We start from the raw sequence: 17,401 nt of genomic DNA on the forward strand, positions 1-17,401 counted from the left end.
CCTTTAACTCACAGTCAACAGCACCATAACTCAGGCCTGAACAAAGCTTATCTAACACACATATTTGGCCTGGATACAGCCTCTTAAAGGGCTTGGAGCCTAAAGGGGGTGCTGAAGACAATGTAACATCTAATTTCCTGTAGAAAAGGTAAAATTCAACTAGGCCTGCTCTCGTGAAACTTATATCCTTGGGCTGAGAACCATCTGACAACTTCAGACCAGGGCGAAAAATCCAGGCCCTCTTTAGCCAAACACTTTAGAAATAAGACTGTATTCTGGGCAGAGCTGCTGGACATCATTAGCCAGGTTTTTGCCCCAGGTATTAAAAAAATACATATAGGGTTTCCCTGGTGGCACAGTGGTTGAGCATCTGCCTGCCAATGCAGGGGACACAGGTTTGAGCCCTGGTCCGCAAAGATCCCACATGCCGCGGAGCAACTAAGCCCATGCACCACAACTACTGAGCCTGTGCTCTAGAGCCTGTGAGCCACAACCACTGAGCCCACGTGCCACAACTACTGAAGCCCGCGCGCCTAGAGCCCGAGCTCCGCAACAAGAGAAGCCACCGCAATGAGGAGCCCGCGTACCGCAACGAAGAGTAGCCCCCGCTCGCCGCAACTAGAGAAAGCCCACGCGCAACAACAAAGGCCCAACGCAGCCAAAAGTAAATAAATAAATAAACTTATTAAAAAGAAATACATATAGTGATTTACTTTGCTGTATAGTATGAACTAATGCAATATTGTAAAGCAATTATACTCCAATAAAAAAAATAAGGAACATTAAGATTGAGGCCAGACTTATGGTTAGAACCTTGCTTGGAGTGCCCAGAGTTTTCCTTTCTCATTCAAGATCAAAGTTAGCATTATCATGTGCTTTTTAATATGCGGACTAATCCATCTGCATTTCCTTTTTAAAATTGTCTAATGATGTCTATGCTTAAAATTACAAATGACGGTGAAGTGTTATAGGGTATTTGTTGTATTTACCTTTATTTCCACCCTTAAACTCAGTAGTAATGACAGGAAATTTTGCCTGAATTTCTGTGCCTTAGACCAAGTAATAATGAGAGAAAAAATTGCCTGCCTTCTTCAAGTTAAGCTCAGAGGATCCACTCCTACTTTCTGCAGGATAAGTTAAGTTTACATCCATTAATAGCAGGTTCATATGTTGGTTATGATAAGAAGGCTGTGCTTTTTCCTGCAGTATGCTTTTGCAGAGCATTTAGATAAAACTCATCCTCTCAATTCGCTTATAAATACTTAGTAACTTAGTCATTTTACATAAACTGCTTCAATTTCAATGAAGAATGTTTTTTCTTAGCATGAGATATAAGCATACATGAATTTAAAAGCAGATCATCTTTATGTCTGTTTCTTCAAGGATATATTGAAAATAGGATTTGCTAAAAACACCAACGATCTTATAAAATATTCAATGGCATCCATAAAAAGGTAACAGCAGACAAAAATATTCTGCAGCACTTGGATCAGAAATAGGGTCCGCCAGCTTTTGAGGAAGTGGCAGGCTAATCTAGAAGACTTGTCTGCATGGGCATCTCAGGAAGCCCCCAGCAGATGGTGCTAGCATGAGACCCTCCTTGGACAGGGATAAAGGGCAAAAGTTTCTGGTAGCAAATGTTTGTTTCACCACATGCATGACTTTTTGGATCAGCATCATCAATGATTCCCATTTGGGCTCAGAAGAAATCTCCCCTCCCCACCACTGTCCACTTGCCCATCCATTCACTCAACAAATTTTTTTTTTTTTTGCGGTACGCGGGCCTCTCACTGTTGTGGCCTCTCCCGTTGCGGAGCACAGGCTCCAGATGCGCAGGCTCAGCGGCCATGGCTCACGGGCCCAGCCGCTCCGCAGCACGTGGGATCTTCCCGGACCGGGGCACGAACCCGTGTCCCCTGCATCGGCAGGCAGACTCTCAGCCACTGCGCCATCAGGAAAGCCCTCAACAAACATTTTTAAAGTTAGGAACTAGGCTAGGAACAGGGCAAGCACAAAAAATGAGCCAGGACTGCTGCCTGTGACAAACTAGAGGAGTCCCGGAGGATTCTGACACGATACGCCTGTGCTTTGGGATTATAACTCTGTATTTGAAATGAAGGTTACTGTCAACTCTTTTTTTTAAAGTACTCTAATCTCCCTACCTATTGTGATTCACGGCTGTGAGAAATTTCTCAGTGTTCTTATGACTATCTCCTCTTCCTTTACTACCATGATAGGACGAAATAAGATATAGCATTTAAAGAGTTGAATATATTTCTTCTCCCTACACTTTCCCTCCTCTGCTAAAGAAACAGCAAAAGTCAAATTCCTTTGTCACTTATTGAACTATAGCATGTAAGAACAGCTATCGTGGAGCCAGGTTCTTTTGCGCCTATTGCAAATCCTCAGTTCATGAGCAGAGAATGTGTATCACTGGAGAAATCACGTGTAGTCATATTATATGGCTGAAAAGAGCCATAACAAAATCACTGAAGCGGCTTTTTAAAAATGGCCAACCATAGCATACTACATGCCAGGTATGTAGGGAAAAAGTCCTTGCAAACACATATGAAATAGTAATTATGCTGTTTACTGTTAAACATATCTCTTATTGCTAGACCATATGCATAATATAATTATTTTACCTTTAAATTATATTACCTAATGACTTAGAATAAACTGATCATTTAAGATTTGGTAATCTGGCCCACTTTAATACACTATGTTGAAACAATGAATTCAAGTTGAAAGAAGGAAATTATACCAACCTACATCCTATATAGGCTCATATAGCACTACTGCCCACACTGAGGCTGGCAGGGTCCAGCAGTGCTCATCTCCAGGCTGCTTCTGCTTCCCAAATCCCCCACTGCAGCAGGGTCCATGTTCCCCATGCCCTGAGAACAGCTGAGAGTCTAACCGAAGTCATGTTCCCTGGCAAGTGGTTGGGGAAATGGCTGACAATAAAGTCTTAAGAGATGACCTGCTTCATGGGCTTAATATTAGGTTTTTCTGCTGTTAAGTAGGAGACTAGTGTGTACAGTAGTTTCAAACATGGCTGCCTGAGCACCTTGGGGGCTTTTAAAATACAGATTTCTAGGCACCACCCTGATCCATTATTAAAAAACGATCAGGGTGAGAGAGTTACCATTTGCTTTTGTAATGCTGTACAACAAACACTGCTAAAAAGCTCAGAGGCTTACACTGCTTTCTTGCTTACAGTTGTGTGAGTGGGTTGTGGCTCAGCTGTTGTGAACAGACTCACCTTCACTTCTGCCCACATTCCATTGGTCAGAGCAAGTCACATGACCAAGTCATGCGGTGCCTCAAGTCATGAGTGAGCTTGATATATACTCTGCCCAAGGGAGCAGGGCAGGGGGAGGAGCATTTGAGGGTTGGTGCTGAGGGACTAGGTGTGACAAACGTTACAGGTGACCCTTATGAAGTCAGTCCTGTATGTGTTGGAGGATTGCTATTCTGGTGCCATTAGAGAATATAAGGGAAATAATGGGCTCCATTCTTTCAGTAACTCAGCAAGTATGTATTGTCACTAATACACACTGTCCAAAGACAGAAGAGGAAATAGAGCTCATGTAATTCAGTAATAATGGATAATTAAGATGGAAAGGGAACAAGAAAAGGGGTACCTTATACAAATTGAGCATGGGCACAAGCCCATCAGGGAAGGATTCTCAGAGGAGGCAACATCTGAGCTCAGCGACCGTGACGGGTGAACGTTTTCTAGAGAAGGGAAGTGTGCATGAAGGGGAGGGAGTACTCTAGTGAAGGAGGTTACAGGACAAAATGAGGAACTTAGAAGCAGCATATTATATCTGGCTATGTGTTCTCCATAATCCTACTTCTTTCTCCTCGTGGTCCCAGAGCTAGATTACCTTTGCCAGCCTCCCTTGAACTTGGATATGGCCATGTGGCTGAGTACTGGCCAAAGGATAAGCCCAGAAATGCTGTGTATTCCTTTCCAGGTCTGGTCCTTAAAAACCTTCCACAAGCAAACCTCCCCTCTCTCACTCTTTCCCCTTCAATCAGCTGAACGGGAGGAGGGTGAAGCCAAAAGACGGAAGAAGCTGACTCACTGGACAATCACATGGAAAGTCTTCCGCATTGACTAGCGGCGCCGTGGTTAAGAATCTGCCTGCCAATGCAGGGGACGTGGGTTCGAGCCCTGGTCTAGGAAGATCCCACATGCCGTGGAGCAACTGAGCTCGTGCGCCACAGCTACTGAGCCTGTGCTCCAGAGCCTGCGAGCCACAACTACTGAGGCCCGCATGCCTGGAGCCTGTGCTCTGCAGCAGGAGAGGCCACCGTAACGAGAAGCCCACGCACCGCAGCGAAGAGTAGCCCTCGCTCGCCGCAGCTAGAGGGACCCCGTGCACAGCAACAAAGACCCAACGCAGCCAAAAATAAATAAATAAATATATTAAAAACAACAACAACATTTTGTGTGAGGGAGAGAGAAAGTTTTATTGTCTAAAGCCACCAAGATTTAGGATTTGTTTGTTACAGCGGCTAACACTACTTGCTTTAACTAACAGAGATAATGTGTTTTACTGATGGTAAACGATGGCTACGAGGCAGAAAAAGAGGTTAACAGTCACTGACTCGCTGTGTTACTTGCTTATTCTAGATACGTCTGTGGTTAGTTTGAGAACCAAATGCATTAAAAGATATAACAGCACTTTAGCACTATAAATCTGGGCAAAGCGTTAATGTTAACATGCAGTGATGCCCAGTTGAAGGGTTGGTTCACGCTACAGAGACTGTCTGCTCAGAGCAATCATTAATAGGATGCATTTATGGCAGAAGAAGCATGACAGTGTGTTCTTCTGATAGCTTTTTTATTTCTAATGGGCTTTGACGTGTATTCCCAAAGGTTCAAGCTTAACTGTCGCTGAGATGGGCCTCTTTCTCCATCTTTCAACCTTGGATATGCCTTTTCTCCAACGAGACTTAAGAAACAAAACCCAACTCATTAATCAGTGTGTCATCACATGACTGGAATTAAACAGTAAAGCAGTAAAACCTCTGAGCTAAAGCGACAGCAAGTATCACAGGTGTATTTTTCTGCTTCCATTTCAGAGTATGACACCATCTGGAAGTTGTTCTTTCTGCCAAAAGGAGTAGAAACATAAAGGCTCACCTTTCCTCTTCGAAATGAGGGCTCACAGAGAACTGAGCTTTGCCAAATGGAGAAAGGAGGAGGTGTAAGGGACCGATGAGAGGCACCCAGCAGTAACCCTTGCCAGAAGTGACTTTTTCTAAATGTGAGAGTTGGTAACTTTGTACTGAAAACAGATGTTGAGCTGCACACAGGCAGAGACTGAGAATAATTAGCATATAATTAGAATAAGAGTTTTGTTGCGAGGGCAAGATTACTTCATTGGAGATCATCATTATACAGGATATCTAGAAGTAGCTGGGCAGAACCCATCAATGTTGGAAGAGAAATACAGGCATGAGCAAAACAGAGTGAGTTCTTTTTCTCACCTCTTGCTAAGAGTGACTCAGATCCTTAGTGAGGAAGAAATGGGAAATTCATGTCAGCATCCCACTGTGTAAAATTTCTTGTACGTAGTATATTGTGATGTTTGGGTTAGCGATCATGAACTATATGCATCTCACTTATGCTGTGGGATAAGTCATTACCTGCTCATCTCTTTATGATTTTTATAAAATTGATTTAAAGAATCACTTTAAGTCGTTTTCATGTATAAAATCCAGGTTGCATCCTACTGATTACTTAGTCAAGGTACCGGTGCCAAGAATGGGACACCAGGTGAGTGTAACCATGTCTTACTTTGGGCTTTTATGGAAACAGACCCTTAGATGAAAATTCAAATGCAAGCAGTTTGTTTGCGAGATGATCCCTGGAAACCACGGAAGCGGAGTGTGGACATGAAACCGAGAAGGGGAAGAGCCAATAAAAGGTATTGGGTTGGCCAAAACGTTCGTCTGGGTTTTTCCATAGGATGTTACAGAAAAACCCAAACGAGTATTTTGGCCAACCCAGTAAATTATGAAACAAATTACCCCTGAGGGCCACGGAAGCTGGGGAAATGATACAGAATATGCACCTTTGACTTATCTTTGCCAAGTGTCGAGGCAGCTGAAGTATTTCTCTTCCAACTTCTATCAGTCAGGAGGTGGAAATTCTCTGGAGCCGCAGCCTGCCCTGCATGTGAAATCCAGGCACTGCCGGGAGGAACTGGACCCGTGTGCACCGAAATGGTAAGGACAGAGGGATGCGGTGGGACAGCCAGAGCATCTACTACGAACCGCTGTTGGATGCCATCTTAACAAGACTTTTTCTAGACTGGATGTGCTTCTCGGGAAAATTGCTTTTGTGCATTTCCCACTCTGTCCCAGCACCACTGATTTGCCTACACACCTGAGGACCTGTTTGCAGGTACTCAGGATTGACTAAAACCAAGAATAGATTTCTGTGCCTTAATTAATTTTTATTTTAATCAACTTATTTTTATATATAACATATTCAAAACTGAGCTATATTTACAACTGTATTCAAAATCTATCAGTTCCTTACCACTGCTCTGTTAAGCCCACTATGGAAAACATACCAGGCAAACCTAAGAGGTCAAAGGACACTATTTAATACAATGTATAATGTAGCGAGTTGTAACTCTTTCAGGTGAGACCGTAGCCTTACTGAGGGCACTTAGGGATCTAGTAAATGCAAAGGGAATCTATGCCATTTGGCCCGGAATGCCACTTCAAAATTTCAAGACTGCCTCGGAATATCACAGTGATTTTACAAAGGACTACTCATTTTCTCTACTATCAATTTCATTTTCTTATTTTCCCATTCAAAAATATAAAGGGAAATTATACGATTGTATTGTCTTTAATGGTTTTTAAAAATTCTCTAGATTTCTTGAATAAAAATGCATGGGAATAAGCAGCAGCAGATTCATTGTGATTTGAAATAATTGAATCACTGATTTTAAAATGAAAACAAATGTATATTTATGCACATTGGTATATTTTGGGGGGACCATATATGCATATTATAATACCATGGACAAAGTAAAAAATCCATCATTTATATATACCTAAAACATAGTTTGCTTGGGCTTCCCTGGTGGCGCAGTGGTTGAGAGTCCGCCTGCCGATGCAGGGGACGCGGGTTCGTGCCCCCGTCTGGGAAGATCCCACATGCCGCGGAGCGGCTGGGCCCGTGAGCCACGGCCGCTGAGCCTGCGCGTCCGGAGCCTGTGCTCCGCAACGGGAGAGGCCACAACAGTGAGAAGGCCGCATACCGCAAAAAAAAAAAAAAAAAAAAAAAGTTTGCTTCATATTAGCCTGAGCTAATGCACTTTATATTAGGTTTTACGTTTCTGATGGGCTACTGTTCAGTATTGCATATGCCTGCTGTTACATGTGTAGCATATTTTATATGATTGTTTCTTACTTTTAACTACTTATTTTTAAGTATTATTAGACTTACCAAAAAAAGGTGTTAAAGTAAATTATAGAGATTCCATATACCTTCCTTAATGTTACCATCTCAGATAAACATTATATAATAATATAGGACCGATTCTGGAACCAGAGAGATGTGAGCAAATCTGCTGCAAAGGTTCATCATCTTGTAGAGATATTCTCTCCACATATGGTGCTGAAATGGATAAAAATTTTAACATCCTTGGTTTAAAAACGAGAGAAAAAAGAAAAAAAGATCTTTGCTTTCCTCTGAACACAATGTAATCCAATAGACAGACAGATAGATAGATAGGTATCAAAAGATAGATCATACATACATACATACATACAAAACCGAGTTGGGTGGCGTCAGGATTCACTGGCTTTGTATTAATGCTCTCTTTTTTGCTTTCAGTCATGCCACCTTCTCTCGTTCTTTGTTGGATGTCTAGCTAAGCCACCATGCAGAGGAGTCTAATCTGATCTTCTGAAATCTTGAGAAAAGCAGAGGGCAGGGGAGCAGATTTTAATGGTAGTAAAAGAAGTGTTTGTGTCTCTGATATGAGGGCTCTGACATAGTAGGCGTGTAGTAGCGTTTGTTGCATAGAAATCCCCAATGGTCGCCAGTGTTTGGCAATAAACTACTGAGTGAGAAATGCTTGAACTCCTGGTGTCAGTAGTGGTGGCTCAGTTCATGATATTAGAAACACTCTACATGCATATCATTGCAATATTAATTATGATAATAGTAGCCACAAGATCAGTGCTGTTAGACCACTAAAGTGTGTGCTAGGTAAATATTAATTGAGGCTTAGTTTTGAACCCAAACAGAAATTTAAAAAGATGGTGCTTGGTTATCCCTTTCAGATTTTAAAACTAGCTATTACTAATAATTCTTGAAGCAAAATATTCCAAAGAAATTTCCTCGCTTTCTCCTTTTGTAATTCTCGAATCTTCCAGGCTTTCTGGTGTCCTTAAAAACACTCTTACATCCCCTATCCATCTTCCACTTCTTTCTCACCTTACCTCCTAATAAAACAGCCCTTGGTGGGGGGGGGGGTCACTTTTAAATACTATGATGTAAAGTGCTTGTAATAGCAAGAAGTATCTCTCTCCCGTGTCCCCAACACTCTGGGACATTCATTGCTATGCATAACAAGTGAATCAGTTCAACTAGAATTGACTGTGGCCTCAGCAGACATTGGACAGCACAGTGATGTACCACAGCCTTTACCGCCATGCTTCACACACTCCACTTGTAGGTCTCCACATTTTGCTCCAGGGTGAACCTTATCTTTGCTCCAACTGAGCAGCCATCCTGTCATTACAGTGTCTGTCAGATATTCATGAAGTTAAGCTAGTTGCAGGAGGCTGTGTGGAGGATTTAAATTTTCTTGCTTAAAAAAGGTGCCAAGAAGGGCCCATCATCAAGCAGGCACCAGGGCCAAAAACACACATTTAGTGGCACGTTTGGGAACTTTTCTCAATGGAGATAGAAGAACACTTGATCAAACTGCACACTATTTCATTCAAACAAAAATGCAGACCTGGAAGTCTTCAAAAAAATTTGTTTTAAAAAGCAGTGAAATAATTAAGGAGGAACTTGAATTCCTTCAAGCTGGTGTCTCAAATCTTAGTATTTGAAGTCCTGTGAAATCTAGACATCTGCACTTCTGAGTCTGGTCTCTAGGGACACTCTGTTAACTCAGTTATCTCACTCTTCCTGTGCATAGGTATCTTGCTTCTCTCTCAACTTTAAGGGGGACAGGACTGGAGTTTCTCAAAAGGAATTTTACCAAGAAACTGAGAAATAAAAAGAAGAAAGAAAAAAACCCATAGACTCTGATGTCATTAGGGTATGTCTGCCTGTGTATACGTATATGTTTCATACTTACTGTATTCTACATACATGTGTGTATATGTATATAGTCAATACTGTGCGCAAAGTGTTACGCTAAAAATGTGCACATGTTATCTTTTTTAATTCAGCAAATGTTGAGTTTAACTATTGTTATAAGCACTAGAGAAACAGCATTGTTTTGAGTGGGGGAGATGGGAAATTATAAACAAAGCAATGTTTTGATTGAAAATGCAATAGACTGACTGGGGTGTTAAATCAGATGGCGTGGTCAGCAAAGGCCTCTATGGATGTGACATGAGGTGAGGGAGCAAGACACGTGTAGGTGGAGGATGAAGAAGAACTGTCAGGCTTATTCCCATGGGGCAAGTCGTATATCACGCCCACTTTACACAGGAAAATGAGGCCTCGAAGGGAAGCAAAGTGACTTGTCTGAGATTCTACAGTGAGGAATGACACAACCAACCATACATTGGATTAGTTGATCCTTAGATTATTATTTCTTCATTAATAACTTTTCCAAAATCCTCCCTGGGCCCCACTGTTTCCATTGCTCAGTCACTGTCTACTCTCTTCTCCTCTCCTCTCCCCTCCCCTTAGTGACAGCACTCGGTGACAGCACTCAGTGCCAAGTGGGCCCCGCTCCATTGACCTTCTGCTTTCCCTTCCCACCTCCAAGCCTTCGGGGGAGGAGAGGTAGTATATCACTCAGCTCTGCAAACTTGGCCTTTGCCAAGGCAAAGCTAGGATAGCCTTTGACATAATAAGCAATTACGAAAAGAAGAAAGAAGTATTTGAGGGCAGCACTGAGGAAGAAAGGAAACAAAGAAGGAAGGGAGGACGATTTTTAGTTCATGATGGAATTCAATTTAGAAAAGGAATGAGAGACCGAAGAGAAAAACAGAGGTCGTTTCACACACTTTCTAGACTTATTACTAGCACTGTGCCATCTCTGAGTCTTTCCTCTTCCTCTCTTTCAACGCCAAATGTATTTTTCAACTGTCTTTAACTGTACAAGGAAGAAACGCCGATCTGGGTCTATCAGTAGAGAGGGCAGTGGGAAAGGGAAAGGTATAGGAGGACCCTCCTGGTTCCCTGGAATCACACCACGTGAGTGGCACTGACTCTGAAGATGGGGTAAATGCAAATTACTACGCCTGCTTCCCAGTGGGGAGCAGTTAGTGCCAGTGCAGGTGTCACTCGCATCCTAAGATTTAAAGGCAGTATGGTGAACACGTACATCAAGGCGCTCTTGAGTCACATGACCTGGCTTTGAGTTCCTCTTGGTCCATTCAGTAGCCGTGGGATGCCCTGTTCCCATTTCCACATCTTTGCACTGGGGATGCTCATAGCAGCCATTTCGTAGGCTGTTCTGAGGGCTTAATAAATGAATACACATAAAATACTCAGCCTGGTGCCTGGCAAGGACGCTGCAAATTTGGTACTTCCTAAAAAATAAATAAAACGATGAAAAAAGGATACTGGGGTAAACATATGTAAATGTGGAGGGAAAGAAGGGCCATTATGTTTAGTATCATCATTCATCACAATCCCTGATCGTGAAGAGGCTGTGATCATTTCTGGACGTTGTAGGTAGACTAGTTCATGTTCTCTCCCTCTTCAGCTGCCTCCTACAGCTTTCAGAGGGGTCAGTGGCCTGGAACTTTCTGTGTTGTCCTTTTCTATATGCTAAATTATCTATTTGTCAGGGTCTATTTTTTCCTGTTGTTTTCATTCATCATGAATGGTGACGGTTATGTTTATTGTGCATAAAAGAAGCATGCCCTCATGATCTCTGATGTCTTAAAGGTTGGGTTTAAAAAAAAAAAAAGGAAAAAAGGCTTCTGCCTCTATTAGTCCCCTTCTCCCAGACAATGGACAGAGGTGGAATCTAACAACTCGTGTTCTTGACCCCTTCATTGACCCAGATCTTCAGACTATTCCGTGTGTCCCTACTAGCATTTCAAAGACATCATGCAACCATTTTCCTGGGAGCTCTGTTTTAAGTTATAAACCTCAGTCCTGAAGGAACGGTTTAGAAAGAGCCAGTTAATTTCAAAGCAAATAAAAACCAAACTCCCGGTAATGTGTGAAGGATTGCCTTGAGCAGAGTTTCCCTGCACGGAGTGAATTTTTAAAAACACAGAGATCTCTCTCCTTTTCTCACTAACCTACCACTAAGGACCCAGGAGGGCCGCAGTGGGTTAGAACGGGGTTTCAGTGCCAAGATCCGCAGAAAACCTCTTGAGACAACTGGCCGGGAGGCTTGTTCCTGCCCTTCCAGGTACGCGAGCCCCGTGCGTTGTTCCACCAGGTACAGCAAACGTGCCCATGAAATCTGACACCGAGCCTGAAGAAACTGAATCCTCCGCAGAACTCCTCCGCTCTAATCTAGTAGGTGAGAGAGAGCAAGAGAGCCTCCTTGGGGTTCATGGAGAGTTTGTCCTGGATCTTAACCATCCGGGATTTCCAAGCCCCTTCCAAACAATTTCATTCTCTCTAGGGAGAAATCATATTTATCCTCACCCAGGAAACATTCTCCATTCTTAGAAAAAGCCACGCGTCCTCTCCTTTCACGCCTGGTGATAATCTCTACAGCATTTTAGTGGAGAAAACCTACGCTAGGTCTCGCGGCGTCCCGCTCCATCCCCGCGCTCCCGGCCGGCGCACCTCCTCGCCGCAGCATCGCCCGCCTCTCGCCCATCCAACTCGGTCAACTTTCCCCCTGAGACTCCGGCAGGGGCGCCCTACGGACAGCCGGCCGCAGCGGCAGGGGCGACCCTGGCCCCGAGATCCCGGAGCCGCGCGCCCAGCGCCGGCCGACCGGACGCGCCCGCGCTCGCAGCCCGCCGTCTCGGAGCTCGGCCCGCGCTCCGCCGCGCTCGCCCGCCCTCGGCTTCTCGCCTCCGGGCCCGTCTCCCACGGGCACCACGCCGTCTCCACTCCCACCCTCTCCACCTCCGGGGCACCTCAGCCGAACCCGGTTCCCTCCTTCGCACCCGCCTTGACCACCTTCCCGACACCCAGCACAGCCCCCAGCGAGAAAGCCCCGCCCGGGTCTCCCCAGTTCCACCCGCTGCCGAGGGTCTCCAGCACCCGCAGTCGCCCCTGTTCACGCTCATTCATATTCATTCGCATTCTTATTCTTTCCTCCTCGTCCTCCCTCTCCAGACTCCAAACAAGACAGGCCGACCCTCCCCCCGGCACTCCCTTCCATTCATCCCTTCCCGCCACACGCACACGCACACGCACACACGCGGCCCTCTCCACTTTTCAGACGCCCACCTCCTACACACTCCCCTCCCCTAAACAGACTTCCACCCACTCACCATCTGTAGCCTGCCTTCCGCCCCCGCCCCGCCCGCCCGGCCCGCCCCCCTCCCCAAGAAGCAGACCTGCACAGCGGGCGGCAGGGACCCCCGCCAGACGCTCGGGTCGTGCTCGCCGTCCTGACCTCTGTCCGCCCGGGAAACTAACAAAGGCGGCGCGCGAGCCCGGCCCCGAGAGCTGCGAGCGGCGGCCGCGGGGCGGTGGAGCCTGGGCCGGGCCGGGCGAGCGCCGGGCGGGGGCTGCTCAGGAGTTCGGAGGCAGCGGCGCCGGACGACGCGGACCTCTGGCGGCGCGCGCCGCTCGGACAACGCGGGCACCATGGGCTGCTGCACCGGGCGCTGTGTGCTCATCGGCCTCTGCGCGCTGCAGCTGGTGAGTTCCTGCCCCGGGACCGGCCTCGCCGGCTCCCTCCGCGGAGCCGCAGCGCCGGGCGGGCGGGCGGCCGAGCCCTGCGCTCCCGCCGGCTCCCACCCTCCCCGCCGCTCCCCTCGCACTGCCCTCCCCGCCGCGGGCACTCACCGGGTCGCCCTGCGGGAGGGCGCTGTCTCCCCGCGGCCCCGGGAACGGGGGTTCACGCGCCCCCGCCGGGCGTCGCCACGAGGTCCAGGGGCTGCTGCCCGGGCGCCGGGGCAGTGAGCGACTTCCCAGCCCCTGGGTTGGCCGGCTGGCTTTAGCACCTCCGCACTCCCGCTGAAGTTTCACAGGGGCTTGTGGGCTCTCTCTTCTCGGGATGGTTTCCAGTAACGTTGTGTAACAAGGTGCGTGGGAATGCCCAGGTCCGAGGAGACGGGGCGAGCTCCAAGTCTTAGTTAAGAGGCGGTTCTTCCCTCCTGCGGTTGAAAGGGGGTGATTGAGGAGTCTTGGATCTCCAGGAAGGAGGTCGCGCTGTGTGTTTTTAAACAGAGTGTTTCAGCCCCTGCCCTTCCAGTTTCTCTTTAGATTTTGTAGAAATGTTGCGTGTTCAGACAGCGACAGACTGACAGCTGTCATCAGGGAGAGAAGGCGCAGTGGCTTGTCAGGAAGTGCATGGAATGGGAAGAGTGGAGATCGATAGGGCTTTCAGTGGGGAGCGAATGCTTATCTTGACATATGTCCTATTGGGACCTAGACTGGGCCTGTGGTCTATTTCATAGTCGCTTGAGGTCAAGGCCACAGACCTTACGTGTGAGACTTGTGTGTGAGAGATTAATAGACATCGCTCTTTTATTACACTTAATACAGACTCAGTAGATGCTCTGTCAAGCTTTCTTCCAAGTGTTGTTTTTTAAAGTCATAAACATTAGCTAGCATATTTTGACTAGCAAGAGGAAAAAGGTTTCCGGTGAGTTTGACCAAGTCATGTCAACCCTTGCAAGACTCATTAACTGAGGGATAAAATAATGCTCTTTATTTAATAGTTAGTCCTTGTACCCACGAATGTTTTAAAAGGCTTCACTTTTCTCCTCCATGTTTTACTCTCCCATTAAACCTGCACTTTCGAGGTGCTCTTCATTGTTGACATAATGTGTGCATAATTTATATATTTATAGATCTGGAATCAGTGACTACTTTTCTTTAAACCTGTGGAACAGTCCCTTTTGTCCTATTGAACAATAGGATGTATTTTATAGAGTTTCCTTGAAAAATAATTTGAAAATTCACTGGAACATGAATTTTTTTCATTAAGGAGAGAAGGTCAGAGGATAATTTACACTTTGGTTATCAGAAGTGGACGTGGCTTATAAGCTGGGAAAACAATAAATATTTAGTCAACTTTGAATATGCAGAATTGTAGATGGGCACACTGGAGTGTATAATCTATAGTAGCAGAATCCTTTCTGTTTTCTGTGGAAGTAACATGGAAGGGTTTTTGATGCAGCGGATTTATCAATGCAGTTATGATTTCCTTAGCTGAGGTTGTGATACTTGTGATGGTGATGTGTTTGGTGTTTCGTGTGTCAGCCTCGAATGCCTGCATTTTCCACATACACCTTCTCAACTGATAGAAATGCAACCTACTCTTCAAAGCTCATCTCAGAATTCCACCTTCTCTATGGAGTCTTCCTTGGTGCTCCAGGTAAAGACCAATCCCTTCTTTTCCTTTAATTGCACGGTAGGTTGCTTTTTCCTCTGTTAGAACACATTTCATCCTCTTACATTATTTTAGTGATTTCCACATTACTAGACCGTAAGCAGCCTGAGCATAAGGATCAAACACTGTTCATCTTTGTAAACCCTGCGAGTCCTTAGGAGAGCTCGTATTAGGAGAGAAAACATACAGCTGAATGGATGACGGTAATTAACATTTGCCATCCATACCGGGTTTTTGCATGAACGTTATTTTACTTTACCCCTAAAATTATCCTCTGAGGAAGGCACCCATTTCACAAGTTTGCAGATGAGGTGAGGCAGCTGATGCTTGTAGAGTTAAACACCTTCTTCAGATCAATAGGTTTTGGATGGTAGAGACAGCTGAGTGATGGTAAACGCTTAATAATTGGATCTCGGACAAAACAAAACATATATGTATATTTTAGGTTGTTACATAATACATTATAAATCTTACATATATGTAAGGATGTGTAGCAGTCACTTTGACAAATAATAAAATACGCAGTACTCTTTATTGTAAATTCTACATAACCGATTAATTCTGGCAGGATCTCTTTAGTTTGATGAACTTGATGGACTCTTGGTTCTGTAGTTCTGACATAAATGCTGGTTAATATTTTTATTTCCTTTGAGGAGGAATAGGAAAGTGAAACCAGGAAGTTGGTATTGCGACTTCACTCCATCGATGACGTGATATTGGTTCGAACCCAGGTGGAATTCTAGACTGCCCCTCCCCCCCCATAGCCCGAGGCCAAGGAGGGGCAGAAGAGGCAGGCAAGTCCTGATTGGTAGGCGGCAGGTTTAATTTGCAAGAGAATTTACAACACTTGTCTTGGAAGGGCTGCGAGATGAGTTGCTCTCCGCCCCCACCCACAGCAGCCAGAATCTTCAGTTTATTTAGAGGCCTTTTTGGGTTCAGTCATGTCTACCGTCCAGATGGTCTCAACAACACATTGCTCTGTACAGGCTGCATCCTTGAAACAAGCCCGACTGAGGGAATGGTGGGCAGGACATATATTCGAAGACTGGGAGGGAGTGGGGAGCCTCTCATTGCCCGGGTCCAGCTCGAGGGTCAACTGGAGGTCAGGTCCTCTCCATGACCTCCTCCAACATATGAGCAGATTCTTTGCGGAATTGGGTAATAGTTTTCAAGTACTGGAAAATTATTTCCTCAATTGTTTTTTTTTTTAGTTTAACTATAGGTGATTTACAGTACTGTGCTAGCTTCAGGTGTACAGCTTCAGATTCTTTTCCATCATAGGTTATTACAAGGTATTGAATATAGTTCCCTGTGCTGTACAGTAAATCCTTGCTGTTTATCTATTTTATATATAGTAGTGTGTATCTGTTAATCCCAAACTCCTCTAATTTATCCCTCCTCCTCCCCCGTCCCCTTTGGTAACCATAAGTTTGTTTTCTATGTCTGTCTGTTTCTGTTTTGTAAATAAGTTGATTTGTATTATTTTTTTAGATTCCACGTATAAGTGATATCATATAATATTTGTCTGACTTACTTCACTTAGTGTGACGATCTCTAGGTCCATCCGTGTTGCTGCAAATGGCAATATTTTCTTTTTTATGGCTGAGTAATATTCCATTGTATGTATGTACTACATCTTCTTTATCCATTCATCTGTTGATGGACACTTGGGATGCTTCCATGTCTTGGCTATTGTAAATAGGACAGCTGTGAACATTGGGGTGCATGTATCTTTTCGAATTAGAGTTTTCATTTTTTCTGGATAGATGCCCACCAATGGGATTGATGGATCATATGGTAAATCTATTATTATTTTTTTAAGGAACCTCCATACTGTTCTCCATAGCGGCTGTACCAATTTACATTCCCACCAACAGTGTAGCAGGATCCCTTTTCTCCACACCCTTTCCAGCTTTTATTATTTGTAGACTTTTTGATGATGGCCTTTCTGAACCATGTGAGGTGATACTTTGTTGTGGTTTTGATTTGCATTTCTCTGATAATTAGCGATGTAGAGCAGCTTTTCATGTGCCTATTGGCCATCTATATGTCTTCTTTAGAAAAATGTCTATTTAGGTCTTCTGTCCATTTTTGGGGGTTGCCTCAATTCTCTTGTGCTATTGACAATATAATGACATGACACATTTTAGGTTGAATACACATTACTAGAAAAAAGTTTTCCATCACTTTTTTAAGTCTAGACGATCAACAAAACAATGTTACACCCTGATTTTTAGCATTTGCCAATTTCTTTGGTGTAAATACTCCCACCTTGGCCAATTTGAAGTACAACATTACATAGCATTTCCATCATACAGATAAAATAAGCATAAATAACCTCAGAAGCATAGAAAAAGGAAGACAGTAAAATAATGAGGAAAGGATGTGTTTCAAATATTTAGTCCCTCTGTTTTTAATACAATTTAAAGTTTTTATTATTTATTTTTAAATAATGATTGTGTTTTACAACTGGCTCATAAAATCCTAAAAGTCTAACTTTCTGATCTGGTGTAAGCCTCCTCCAGCATGCCACTGGGTAGGACTCCCAGATCTCTTGTTGTTTCCACTGAAACCAGCTGTTATTATTTTCCCTTTCGTGTTTTTTTCTGCTCCCACCAACTGTTGGAAGATGGGAGTTATGAAGCAACAAATAAGTGCGGGTGTTGAGGGCGAATGGTATTCGG

The 17,401-nt window shown here is 44.6% G+C and overlaps 1 protein-coding gene across 1 annotated transcript in view; it reads left to right on the forward strand.

Annotated features, from left to right (window-relative positions):
* Positions 1-12,964: 12,964 nt before the first annotated feature.
* The window catches only part of NKAIN3 (sodium/potassium transporting ATPase interacting 3), a gene marked incomplete at both ends in the record, with an annotated part of 508,659 nt that continues 504,222 nt past the window's right edge, over positions 12,965-17,401 (forward strand). The window contains one exon of the mRNA XM_082859081.1: positions 12,965-13,018. Coding sequence (XP_082715207.1) covers positions 12,965-13,018 — 54 coding nt within the window. The remainder of the gene's footprint in view (positions 13,019-17,401) is intronic.

Source organism: Leucopleurus acutus (assembly GCF_964270905.1).
Source record: "Leucopleurus acutus genome assembly, chromosome: 17".
Classification (NCBI taxonomy): Eukaryota; Metazoa; Chordata; class Mammalia; order Artiodactyla; family Delphinidae; genus Leucopleurus; species Leucopleurus acutus.